Source organism: Carassius gibelio, chromosome B8, assembly GCF_023724105.1.
Source record: "Carassius gibelio isolate Cgi1373 ecotype wild population from Czech Republic chromosome B8, carGib1.2-hapl.c, whole genome shotgun sequence".
NCBI classification, from domain to species: domain Eukaryota; kingdom Metazoa; phylum Chordata; class Actinopteri; order Cypriniformes; family Cyprinidae; genus Carassius; species Carassius gibelio.
The window spans coordinates 9,222,619-9,234,984 of record NC_068403.1 but is presented as its reverse complement, the minus strand read 5'-3'; the positions used below and the strand labels follow the sequence as shown (position 1 = coordinate 9,234,984).

Here is a 12,366-nt window from a genome sequence, read left to right as displayed (position 1 = left end):
CTGATGGTATGGAGAAGCTTTTAGGGCGAGTTTGGGGGGGGGTCAGCTCCAGGTGCTGTTGGGACCACAGAGGGCTGAACCTGGTTAAGCTCATACAGATGAACCTTATGCTGGAGATCTGTTGTGAGAGGAAATTTCACTTAGTTTTAACTCCTTGGAGAGAAAAGTTCTACTTTGCTGCTGACTTTTTAACCCACAGTTTTATAACACCATCTTAAGTGGGACAAACCTAGAGTTCTGTGTAAATGTATATTCTTTTTATAGAACAATGCGTTTCGCTTTTTGAAATGTATATATACATACACAAACACATTGTTCAAAAGTTTGGGGTCAGTAAGATGTTTTTCTTGTTTTGAAAGCAAATTATTTGTATTCGTTTATTCAGTGATGGCACATTAAATTAAATGAAAATGATATTAAAGACATTTATTTGTGTTTCCAAGAAATGTTTTAGAACTTTTAACTATATTTAAGGAATGTAAAATTTAAATTTATCACAGTTTTCACAAAAATATTAAACATAATAATAATAATAATAATGATAATAATAATAATAATAATAATAATAATAAACATTTTTTTAAATATATTAAAATAGGAAACTTTTAAACTGTAATATTTCATAATAAATACAGTTTTCAGTGTATTGAAAAAAGTGTTTATGTGTGTTTGTTTATATAAAAAATAAATTTGTGTGTAAAATATATATATTTTCAATATTAATATTTAAAAATGCATATGAAATGTATTGTGTTATAAGAATCTTTTGTTTTCTCATTTATTATAATTGTAATTTAAACACTTTAAAAATGTACAATTCTACTTTTGAAGAGGGATACCTTTATAACTATCCAATTCATTTGTGATCTGCAAGTTCACAATTCTGATTCTCGCTCGATTCAGTATCGCTTTAGTTAGAAATAGTACAGTTAAACTAAATAAGCTAATTTACTTAGATAAGCTGCTTTTATATAGCTAGTACTATATAGCAGATAATAAACACTGGTTAGCACTATATCAAACAATGTTTTGATTTCGAGGGATTTTAAGGATCAATATTAGATTGTTATTAATCTTTAAATCAATATTTTTTACCCATACCTTAGTTTAAGTTATGCGCTTTAGTCAATGCAAATATATTGTATCAGTATGCAGAATGTCTCCAAATCGTTGTTATTTGGTGAGAGTCTTGATACCCCAATTAACCCCCCCTCCCCAAAACTTGTATTTGTGACTCTGTTTTTCCACTCTCCACAGCATCTCATATGCATTCTCCTCTACTAGGCCACCGTTTCAATCTCCATCGCTAGCTACAACAAACATTACATTTACATATTGATTTCACAGTTTTAGTCAATGTAAATAAGCTGCCATTACAGTAAATTTGGTCCTCTGTTAACATAAGCTTGTCCAAAGCTCCTCAGATTAAGGCGCTGGTTGCATAATTAATGTGTGCGTTACATATTAATTCCCAGACTCTCCTCTTCCTGACTGCTTTCATTCGAACCCTGATTAGCCGGCAGGCTCGCCTCTAAGCTGTTGATTCATATTCACACACACAGACGGAGCATTTGCTCAAAGCGCTACTTAACCCCCATCGTTTGTCATCAGATGAGGCCTTCTCTCCTACAGCTCCGCACCACGGCTCCCATGAATCCCAAACCCGCTCTGAGGTCAGTGTGACGGCGGAGCGGACGAGCGGCACAAGCCCTCTTGTCTTTTTGTGTGACGTTTACACCTCTTAGCCCCAATCGATATCTCCAGATGGCCTTGGTGCTGGTGTGCGCCCATGCTGTAGCCCTTTGGCTCTGCCCTGGCCTCCCGCTACCCAGACAGAGCAGTGGGGTAGCACAGGCTTGTCAGAGCTCAGAGACCCTGGGGAGACATAGACGAGCCCTGACTCGTCCAGCGCTGAACTCTAACGCCCCTCTTTCTCTTTTTTTTCCCCTTCCCGCCGTTTAGCAGTGCCCAGCAAGGGTTGTCGAATCAGAACTACCTGCTCATCATTAGCCACCGTGAAGCACAGAGAGATTACAGCCTCAACTTCCCCGCCAGCAAAACCATCCAGGAGGTGAGACAACCGCACACCTGTCTGTCACCTAGCCCCTCTGTCTGTCTGTCTGTCTGTCTGTCTACACCTGCTGTCTGTCTGTCTCTCCACTGTGTTTCTGCCCGTGTTCTCTCAAACTGCTCTGATTTCTGTGGTGGGGTGTCAATTTAATTATTACATGCTAAAATAATAGTTCTCATTGTGCTGGAAATGATTAAGGCCTTTGTTGAGACAAAGCTAATTAGCTCCCAGTCAAAATTTCCACAATGCCCATGGAACTGCTAACTTCAGGGCTGCCTCAAAATGTCACAACTGTGTGGTTTTTTTGGTGAACCCAGGTGTACATTTTGTCACGTGAGCAATACATTTCAAATGGGCCCATCATATACAGTTTCCTGGGATTCTTGAGATTCACATTGTTTTGTATTTCGAGGCACATTTCCTGCATTGTAATGTATTCAAAACAAATTTTATTTAGATATTCAAATGTATATTGCATATGTAGTACAACATTCAGATATTAAACCTAATTTCTATTTAGCAGGTGAGTTTAATATTCTAGAAGACTGTTGTCTGTTGTGTGTCTTTCTGTTCATAAAATTTTCTGCAATAACCAGAACTCGGTATTGAGCAGCTTAAACCCCCCTGTGGCTCATCAGCTCCTTTCCCTCTCCCATCAGACCTGTTCTTTTCATCACTTTCCTTTTAACTACACTGTGTTGTATTTAAGGTTGGTTTGTGTGGGACACAAAACCCAAACGCTCCATTCTGTACACACACTGACCCCTCCCTGAGTCCCTCACATTCTCCTCAGCCTGCCCCAGTAACCTACACACAGCTTTCTGGAAATGGCTCCATTAATTATTCACAGCAGGTAGCACACACCACGTCAAGTGTAACAAGCTCCCTGTGGACTGACAGCACCACTTGAACCCCTCCTTCAGTGCTGGGGGAGTCATGTTGGGCCAGTGCAGTGCCGTTTTGAAGAAACAGACATCTGTGATGTTCATTTCTTTCTTTTCTTTTTTTTTTACTTGTCAACTTGTCTAACTTTTGCAAGTTCGATTCTTACTTTAAATCTCTTTAAACTCTTATTCCTAACATGGTTTTGTCTTTTTTTTGTCCCATTTTAAAATTTAGGAAAATGTTGAAACAAAATCAGTTTAAGAAAGCAACAATGGATAGACTTTATTTTAAGGTGTCCTTGTTACAGTGTAATTATACATTTAAGTACTGGGTAATGTTAATTATCTACAAGTACTTACTATGTGGTTGTGATTAGGATTAGGGGTTGTCTTAGGGTTACTTGCATGTAATTATGCATAATTTATTGTTATTGTAAAAGTAAGTACATGTAACAACTTCTTTTTTTCATTATGGACAAGTCTTCATTATAAAAAAAACAAAAACAAAACAAACGTAATCTTAAGAAGCACTTAAAATGTAAAATGTAGATAATATATTTAAGATTTTTTTTTCTCTTTTGGAAGTCTGATAAACTAGGTGCACCAAAGGTTCCATTTTGAAATTCAATTTCTTTGTAAATATAAATTGTGAGAAGCACAAGGAATTTCGTAAGAAACTGCTGGGTCAGAACTTTCTTCCCAAAAAGAAAACTACCATTGAAATTAAAATTATGTCCTTATTAACTCATCTTCATGTTTAATTATGTTTAGTAGTTCATCTGTTTCATACGCTATAGAAGTCTGAATTAGTTCTTTTTTTGTGTAGGAGTCATACATTACAGAATAAAAGGAAAGATTGGATATTTCCATTAAGCAGACATCCCATAAATTTCTCAATAAAAGAAAAGAAAAAAAAGGTTGAGAACCAACACCAGAATAAAAAACAAAACAAACAACAACAAAAAAATTAGGGGTACAGTCTAGTGGCAACTTTGCATAGTTACAGTTTTGATTTTCCATCAATAATCTATGATTACATCTATTATATAATTACTCAGTTTTCCACAAATTCCTTCCATCTTTTCCACAGCAGAATCCCTTTTTGCTTTGTTAATTTTAAAGAAAAGGTAATAATTTCCATCTTATATATTTAAATTACAACTGCTTTCCAGTCTTTTATAGTTGGTGATGTAGGATGAAGCCTTTTGCGTTTAAGAGCCTTTTTAGCTGCAACCAGAAATATTCTCCATAGGTAAATATAATTGGTTTTATGCAAATCCATATTACCCAAATATAAGACATGAAACTAAATTGGTATTTTGATCCTAAATATAGCCTCTAATGTCCTGTTTACATCTTTCCAAAATGTGTGAATGACTGGACATGCTCAAAATATATGGTGATGATTTGCTATTTTATGAATTACAGTGTCTCCAACATCCTGATACTATTTTACTATAACATTTTTGAGCTGGTGAAATAAAAAATCGAATTACATTTTTCCAGGAAAATAGCCTCCAATGGTGAGAGCCTGTAGTTTTCCATTGGGATTTACAAATGCTTTAACCAAGCCTCTTCCGTTATAGACATGTCTCCTCCTTTCTCCCATTTTCTTTTGACTTAAGAAGTGGATTCTGGTCTGTGGTTTTGTAAACAATAATACAATTTAGAAACAATCTTATTAGTTGTAATAGCCTTAAATGCAGACAAGAGTATCTTCACAAATTCATTTTGTTCCCAAATCCCCTTTCTTATGCACTGTTGTGTTAAAATGGTGTCTTATTTGAAAGTATCTAAATAAACCATGATTACCCAACTCGAACCGATTCTTAAATTCTTGAAAGGTTAAGAAAATATTATTATTTGTAATAGAATAATAAGTTGTAACTCCTTTCTTAATCCATTTCTTAAACACTTCATCTAAAGTATTAGGTGTAAACTCTGTGTCATATGCACACCACCTCAGTATTTTCAGAGTTTCTTTCAATTCACATTTTTTGATTACTGTGGCCCATATTTCTAGTGTAATAGTAATCCACGGATGTTCTTTACTTATATGAGCCCTTAATAGGTTGTCATCTGCAATTACTGCTTGAACTGGTACTTCTGAGAAAAGGGAAAGTTCAATTTGTTTCCATCTAGCTTCGTAGCTTGGGTTAAACCAGCAAACTATGGGTCTTAATTGGGCGGCTATATAATAGTCTTTTAGGGAGGGGAGGGCCAAACCTCCCTTCTCTTTAGGTATCTGGAGTGTTTTATATCGAATTCTGGATTTTCTACCTTCCCACATAAACTTTATAATCCATTTTTCCCAATCTTTAAATTGTTCTTCTGAAATCTTTACTGGGAGTGACTGCAAAAGATATAAAAGCCTCGGGAGCATATTTATTTTGATAATTTAGTTCTTTTGTTTTTAACTGAAGAACTGATTCTCCCCACCTCGGCTTTGTCCACGCAGTCCCAGATTCTCTTTCCCGGGGAAACTGCCGCCTTGATGGCGCTGGTCACCATTACAGTAATCAGACTACTTGACAGGTTTGTAATGGTGCTAATTGAAGAGATTAAAGTGAGATGGGTGAGCACTCTCTTTCCCTCAGCAGATGGTTTTGATGAGCACCTACTGTGAACCTTAAGTGTTTCTGTCGGGATTACAACAACTGGAGAGTAGAGCCCGCAGGGTAGAGAAAAGAGAAGCAGGAAGCGAAGCTGTTGGCTTGGTAGGGGAGCGAGTGACTGGACAAAGCTGAATCAAACGGGCCGCTGTGTCCCCGACTGGCTTGATCCTCAGACATTCTGCTTCTTTCTTCCTAAGATGGAGAACGAGGGGGAGATGGAGTAGATTTGTTTTCTGAGGAGAAACAAATTGCATGCAATACAAATGTTTTTGTTAGAGAACACCTTATTGGTTGCACGTCTCTCTCTCAGAGTTGGTTTAGTTAGCTGGAGAGTTCATTAGTTACTTTGGCTCCACAGGAAGATTTTCCCTCTTTTCGGATGGGAACATTTTTATCTAACGTGTCCAAGTGCTGGCTTTTGTGCCCGAAAATGCCCGAAAATAAACATGTGAACGAGAAACAAAAGCTCAACGGGATCCACCGCATTTCTTCACAAACATCTCGTTGAGAAAAAGTTACTAACAAGTGAGAAAAGTTTTTGTTTTACAGTTGTGGCCCTAAAACTGAAGGCCTGTGTGAAAATGCAACAAAACAGCAACAGAGAGCTCTCACAGTCTCCCCTCTCTCTACTTTTCACCATTCACCCCCTCGCAGCCACATATGGAAGGGCTCCTCTCCAACCTTTCTTTTTCTGCTCATCTTTTGTCTTTGCTGAAGACCAGCCGATGCTTTTCTGCATGTGCATATCAATAGGAGCAGCAAAAGAGAGAGAGAAGAGAGTCCCTCAGTGCTGTCCCGTTGTTTGTCTTTGCCAAAGGCTCTCGCTCTGCCTCCAGGCTCCCAGGGAACGTACCCTTCCACTATTCGGCCCCGGGCCCTGCTCTCCTCCTCTGATTGGCATTCCCAAACCCGAGTTCGGGGCCATGCTTAAGCCTCAGAGCAAATGTTTGTCAGGAAAGTGGCAGGGAGAATAGGGCCGTCCGATAGGGCTCTGCCGTCCGTGACCAGACAACTCGTCCCAGGGATTTTTGCTGGCCCCACCACATTTCTCTCCGCAGCTGGAGAGATGAACGCAGAGGAAGAAAAGAAGGATGGAGCGTAAAAGAGTGTGAATGAAAGGCATCTGGTGCTGAAGAGCTTGTGACTGTTTAACAGCAACCTTTTCTTCTCTTTGATTTCTCTCCAGCCAAGGATTACCAGTACTTGGCATTTAGAAAGATTGGATCATTAAAGTGTGTGTGTGTGTGCACGCATGTTTGTCTGGGAGAGTGTACCGGAGTGTTTATTGGCGTCCAAGTCATTTAATTTTGTATGATTTTTTTTTTTAGCACTTTGACTAATCCTTTTTTATATGAAGATATTAATAATCTTGCTGAATTTACTAAAATGTTCTAGATTGTTTAATTGATAATTATATATATATATTTTCTTTATTAAATGCTACATATAAAAGAGTAGATTAATCTTCAAATCGAACTCTGCAATTTAGGTTCTGTCATTAAGGGGGCAGCAATACACAGATGCATTTCAATTTCTTTGTATCTCATTCTCAAATACTATTCTTTATCTTTGTAAATTTTGTGCAGTCCATCTTCTAAAGCGGGATTTTTTTTTACACCATGGCATTGTTTGTTCTGAGGAAGATATATAATATTTATCTTCTATGACAACCACACGTATATGAATGAAAGAAAACCTTTTTAAATGAAAGGCGCTGTTACATGCAGTCCTTAAGAATATAATCCTGGCAGCTGAAATGTCTTTATCCGTGAGATCTTCCCGCATTTTCTGATATAATGTCAACATTTTCTGCTCTTTTTCTCCCCCTCTTCCTTTTAACAGTGGATGTCTGTTCCCCGGTGCTAAAAACTCTATTGTGACATTTAAAATGAAATGTCAGCGGGACTGGGTTTAATAGGACGGAGTCTTTTCCTTCGTTGTTTAATCAAACCTCATTTTTTCTTATGGGCAGCAGTTTGGGCAAGGCAGAACAAATGTCAGCCGCTACTGAACATCTTCAAACTCTCTTTACTTTCTCTTGGAAATCAGTGGTAAATAAACTTGTTATTCGGTGGATTTGTTTGTTTATCCTTCCCGTGTATATTTTTTTCTCATTTAGTTGGGTAATGTTGGCTTTAATTTGCAGACCCCTGACTGCTAAGAGGAGGAATTCGTAGCTCATGAATAGGTAATGACACTAGTGTTTGTGAATATTGCAGCAGTATGGGGCTTTCTCCTTTTTAGTCATTTATAATTTGCAGTAGTTGCAGAAAAAGCCCCTCACCCAACAAGTCACCTCTGATGAACTTTGATAAATCCTTTTTCAACTGACAGGTTTGCAGTGGGGTTTTATTTGCTATTTTCTTTTCTTATTCTCCAAGAGCGAATTTCGAATTCACCTTCCAATATAGCTAAATCTGTTTTGAAGTCAAATAACAGTGAATAGCTTCTCTTTGGATGTTTGTCAAGATGGGATGAAGTCTGGCTGAAGTACCGAGTGGTATAGGTATATTGACAGTAGGGCAGTGCTCATAAAAAAGACCCAATGAAGTAAAGTGGGGAAATATCAGATTCTCGCAGAGGGCCGATTTGTTATAGCAGCTAAATGCTTCTGTCTGGCCCTTGGTGATGGCGTTACTTTCTACTTTCTCTTGGGCTGTGGTGGCATTTGACCCTAAACGGTTCATTACAGGCAAGAGCCGGTGTTTACGGCAGCCTACCGGTCAGGCCTGGGCGGCCAAATCCCTGTAGCCCTCTGGTCAAACACAGATATTACACTCTGTAATAACATTGGCCAACCCAGCTGACCCTTGCTCGCTTCAATAAGAAAAACGCACAGCCCAGTGTGTGGGCTTGTTGATGTTTGAGAGTGTGTGTGTGTGTGTGATGGTAGAGTCTCCGACTTAAGCCAACCAAGGTGATGTTGTCAATATCTGAATTTGTTTCCCTTTATTGAGTCTATGCCTTACCAAAATGGTAAAGAAGCTATCTTCAGCCATGGTTCTTTATATGTCTATATTACTGAAACATAAAAAAGAAACTTTTCTATCTATATGGAAAGCCTTTAAATCATCCTTATAAAAATCCTCTGTAAATGAATGCAGTGGTCTTAAATGGTTTTGCTTCAGAACACAGATTTTCCATTTTGTAGGTTATAAATAGACTAAGTAGACTGTTTTAGTAAAAAAAAAATCTACTTCAAAATGTAATGTTTAATTTAATGGTTATTTATTTATTTTTTTAGTAAGATTTATGAGTGAATCATTTCTACCATTTTTTTTTAGTTTAGCAAAATTGCTCAAGAGTCAACAAATGCTTTTGTAATTAAATCCAGTTATTATTATTATAATGAACTAAAAGCCCAACAATATGCTTAATTATTGATATGACATAGGACAAGTATTAATTACATAAAAGTATCATTTTAATTTCTGAAGTCTTGAAAAAATATAAAAGTAAATCAAATCAGCTGGCATATTTTGGGTTACAACCCCTGTATTATTCTATCCATAAATATTCATATTGTTAGTGGTAATATTTTGTCAACAGAAATGTCATGATTGTATCTGTTAATGAACTCTTAACCCTTAAATCTCTTTCAACCCCGCTTCATGTCCTTTGTTTTCACAAGCATCTTGCAAGCCATCGTTTCTGCCTCCGTGGGCACGAGTCCTCAGTCTGGCAGAGGATACATGTCCACTCAGTGCGCTGGCGGTGGGATTTGGCCATGCGCTATGAGGGCTTTCCGCCACAATGGCTAGTTTTCTCTGCCTCTGTATCTAGCGCCGCAGGGTAGTGCACTCTCTGGGGATAATGCACTAGAATCTGCGGCCCATCCAGCTTTGGGTGACGCCTGCTTTGATCACCCCCGTCCTCAGCACATCAGCCTGGCGTTGGGCTTTAAACCAACAGCAGCATAAGAGCAGGGGCCAGCATCAACTGTTTAAATGCACGCAATGTTATTAAGTGCAGTTACATAGGGGCGAATAGCAGAAGGGAAATACTGTCCATTTTTAGAGCGAAGGGCTGTTGGCTTTGGGTTTAGGATAGGCATCTGTGGAATTTTTTAGAACACGGAGCTTTTTTCCACTACTTGCCTTGTCTCCCTCCCATCACAGTCACTTATATCTTAGCTAAAATAGTAGGTACACTAGTAGGTACACGTCGTGTTCTGATAGTGTCTAAACAAAGTGTTGTTTGGTATTGTTTGTGAATTAAACTTTTTTTGGAATTTTTTGTGTTCTTGTACCTGTTATCTAATTTTGTATGTTTATATCTCAGGTGAAAAGGAACATTTCAGACCTGACAAACATCCCTGTGCGGCATCAACAGTGGGATGGCTGGCCTGCCTCTGCCTCAGATGACTCGGTATGTTTTTACTCTCTCTTTTAGTTTTTTTTTTTTTTTTTAATCCTGTGACAATTGTGCACGTGCCTTTTGCTCCAGTTTAAATAAAAACTGCCCAGATTTAATAATTATAATATAGAGAATAAATTGTAAATTAAGATTAGTAGAAGTGTCACTAATATATATATATATATATATATATATATATATATATATCTCACTGGCCCCAAATCCTGCACTGCTATAATTGTTGCATTTTTACTTTCAGTGTAAAATGACAAATTACATGATAAGAATTGTGCCTTAGGAGTGTAAAGAAACAGGTTTCTTATGGAAGTTTAGACAAACTGAATAGAATAGTTTCTTCTTTCTGAAGTGTTTTAAGCATCACCCAATGTGAAAGTAAGATGTTGGTACTAATTAAGATGTCACACAGCAGCTCCTCTCTCTTGTCCTCTCTGTGTGGACATTACAGCTCATGTAGTGGGGGGTCAATGACCTTTCTCGCCCTGTTCTGTGCTCCCAGCCTTTCAGTACGGCTCGTTCACTGTGATCAGAGAGGGCCTTAACACCGAACCCTGAGGAACCCCACCTCCCAGCTTAGACATCCACGATAATCATCTGTACAATAACCATGGGAACTTTTTCTTTACTTATCACTAGTCATTGTGCAGCTGACCATTTAAGCACAGAAGTTGCCCTTGTGTTTTTAACCATTTGTTTCTTAGGTCTATGCTTGTCATTGTGTCTTCATTTGCTGTCAGGTGCCTAATTTAGGGCAAGTACAATTTCAAAGGGAGTGGCCTGATGAATAAACCAGTTTTGTGAGCACTGTTTGTTTCAGGTGTTGAAAGTCCTCCTCCCCCCAACTTCCATATATGCATTGTCATCTTTCAAAAGAGTAAAATGTATCTGACCGCTTTATTTTTTTCTGAAGCTATTAAGATGGTTTTGGTCACCACTATTTAAAGAACAAAATAAAGCATAAAACCCTGTGACTACTTAGTATTTGAGAGTACCAGAACAAAAGACTGTGACTCCATTATCAGTAGGTTTATGAGCAGTGTTTCACAGAGCTCTTTAACAATGACAGCATTGTTTATTTTCAGTGTGCTCATGTATTTCACCCATTGCATTTAGCTTATATTGTTAAAAGGGCGGTTGGAGGGATCGTTTCGTCCTTTAGCAAAAAGCACAACAGTCACAAGGTCACTGAATTACACCCTCTCACCACAGACTGCCCACTTGAGTCGGGCCACTTCAGGGCTGAAGTGCACTCACCGAAGACCTCAACCCACAATCTTGTTTTTTTTTTTTTTGATGAAGAGGGCACCGCTCATGAATACTCTTTAGGCATATTAAACCGTTAATGCCAAAGCACTGATTGATTATGTGTGGTCATCATCATGGACTTGGCCACAGACCAGCTTTTCACCTCAAGTCGTCTTGGCTTATAGGGAGGGACATATTATTAAAGCACCAGTCTTAATAATGGCCCCCGGTCCTTATTGAAATGCCTAGCTGAGCAAAGCTCACGCATGGCAGGCAAGCCGTTTTTTGCGCGTATCTCATTAACCTTCCCTCATCTCCCGGGATTTGTACCAATAAACATGACAGCCCAGGCTTAGAAATACATTTACCAGCAGTCTGAGTCAATGCCTACTCCACTATGCTTTCATTACCCTTGGCTTGCTCATATACGGCGAAGTCTCTCTGTGCTCTGTTCCACCTCATAAGGGTGAAAAATGGAAAACTGATCAGTAGTCAGTTTACATCTCGCCAACCGAGCTTTTAAGCATATTAGTTTTGAAGGAGCTGGTGACAGGTTTTTGTACTGTTGAAATGGATTGACATTTATATTAATCCATTGCAGAGGGAAGTCAGAACATATACTTGGCTCTCAGTGTATCTTCTTTATTCTTGTTTTGTATTACTGTCAGGGAGTCAAATTAAGAAAATATGGCTTGATTTTGATCCATTCTTGCAGTGAAACTGTTTAACCAGTTAACATTTAAACAGTGTGGTTTTAACTGGATTTGTGATTCGTATTGTAAATTTGTCTCCAGGGAGAAAGAGATTACAGTGTAAAAATCAGCTTACCTTTTTATGCCTTTTGAATCTGTGGGTGGATCTTAGCAGTTGTCTTGACGTCCCTATGCAGTGTCTAAAATCAAAGGAGGCTGTTTACCATAGTCATGTTTTAGCCCCTGTTTGTTTGAGTGGGTGTAGTCGGGATGCGTGTGGTGTGTTTGAGGGGCTGACACAGGCTTCTTCATATGGCAGGCCACTTGAGGACTGCTGTTTGCAGGCTGTGTTTGGCATTAACCACCCAAACTTCGATATCTTTTCTGCCCGATCTTAGGCTGCACTACATTTTTTATTTTATTTTGTTGAATCCCACTGTGTTCTGGAGATTACCGATGATTTATGTAAATAATGCCAGTTCATC

The 12,366-nt window shown here is 38.4% G+C and overlaps 1 protein-coding gene across 2 annotated transcripts in view; it reads left to right on the top strand.

Annotated features, from left to right (window-relative positions):
- The window catches only part of faf1 (Fas (TNFRSF6) associated factor 1), a 66,482-nt gene that overhangs the window by 18,429 nt on the left and 35,687 nt on the right, over positions 1–12,366 (top strand). Inside the window, exons 7-8 of one of the 2 annotated variants that reach the window (XM_052563700.1) lie at positions 1,966–2,071; positions 9,852–9,938. In XM_052563700.1, coding sequence (XP_052419660.1) covers positions 1,966–2,071; positions 9,852–9,938 — 193 coding nt within the window. Of the gene's footprint in view, positions 1–1,962; positions 2,072–9,851; positions 9,939–12,366 lie in introns of both variants that reach the window. The other variant, XM_052563699.1, reaches the window with a different exon arrangement.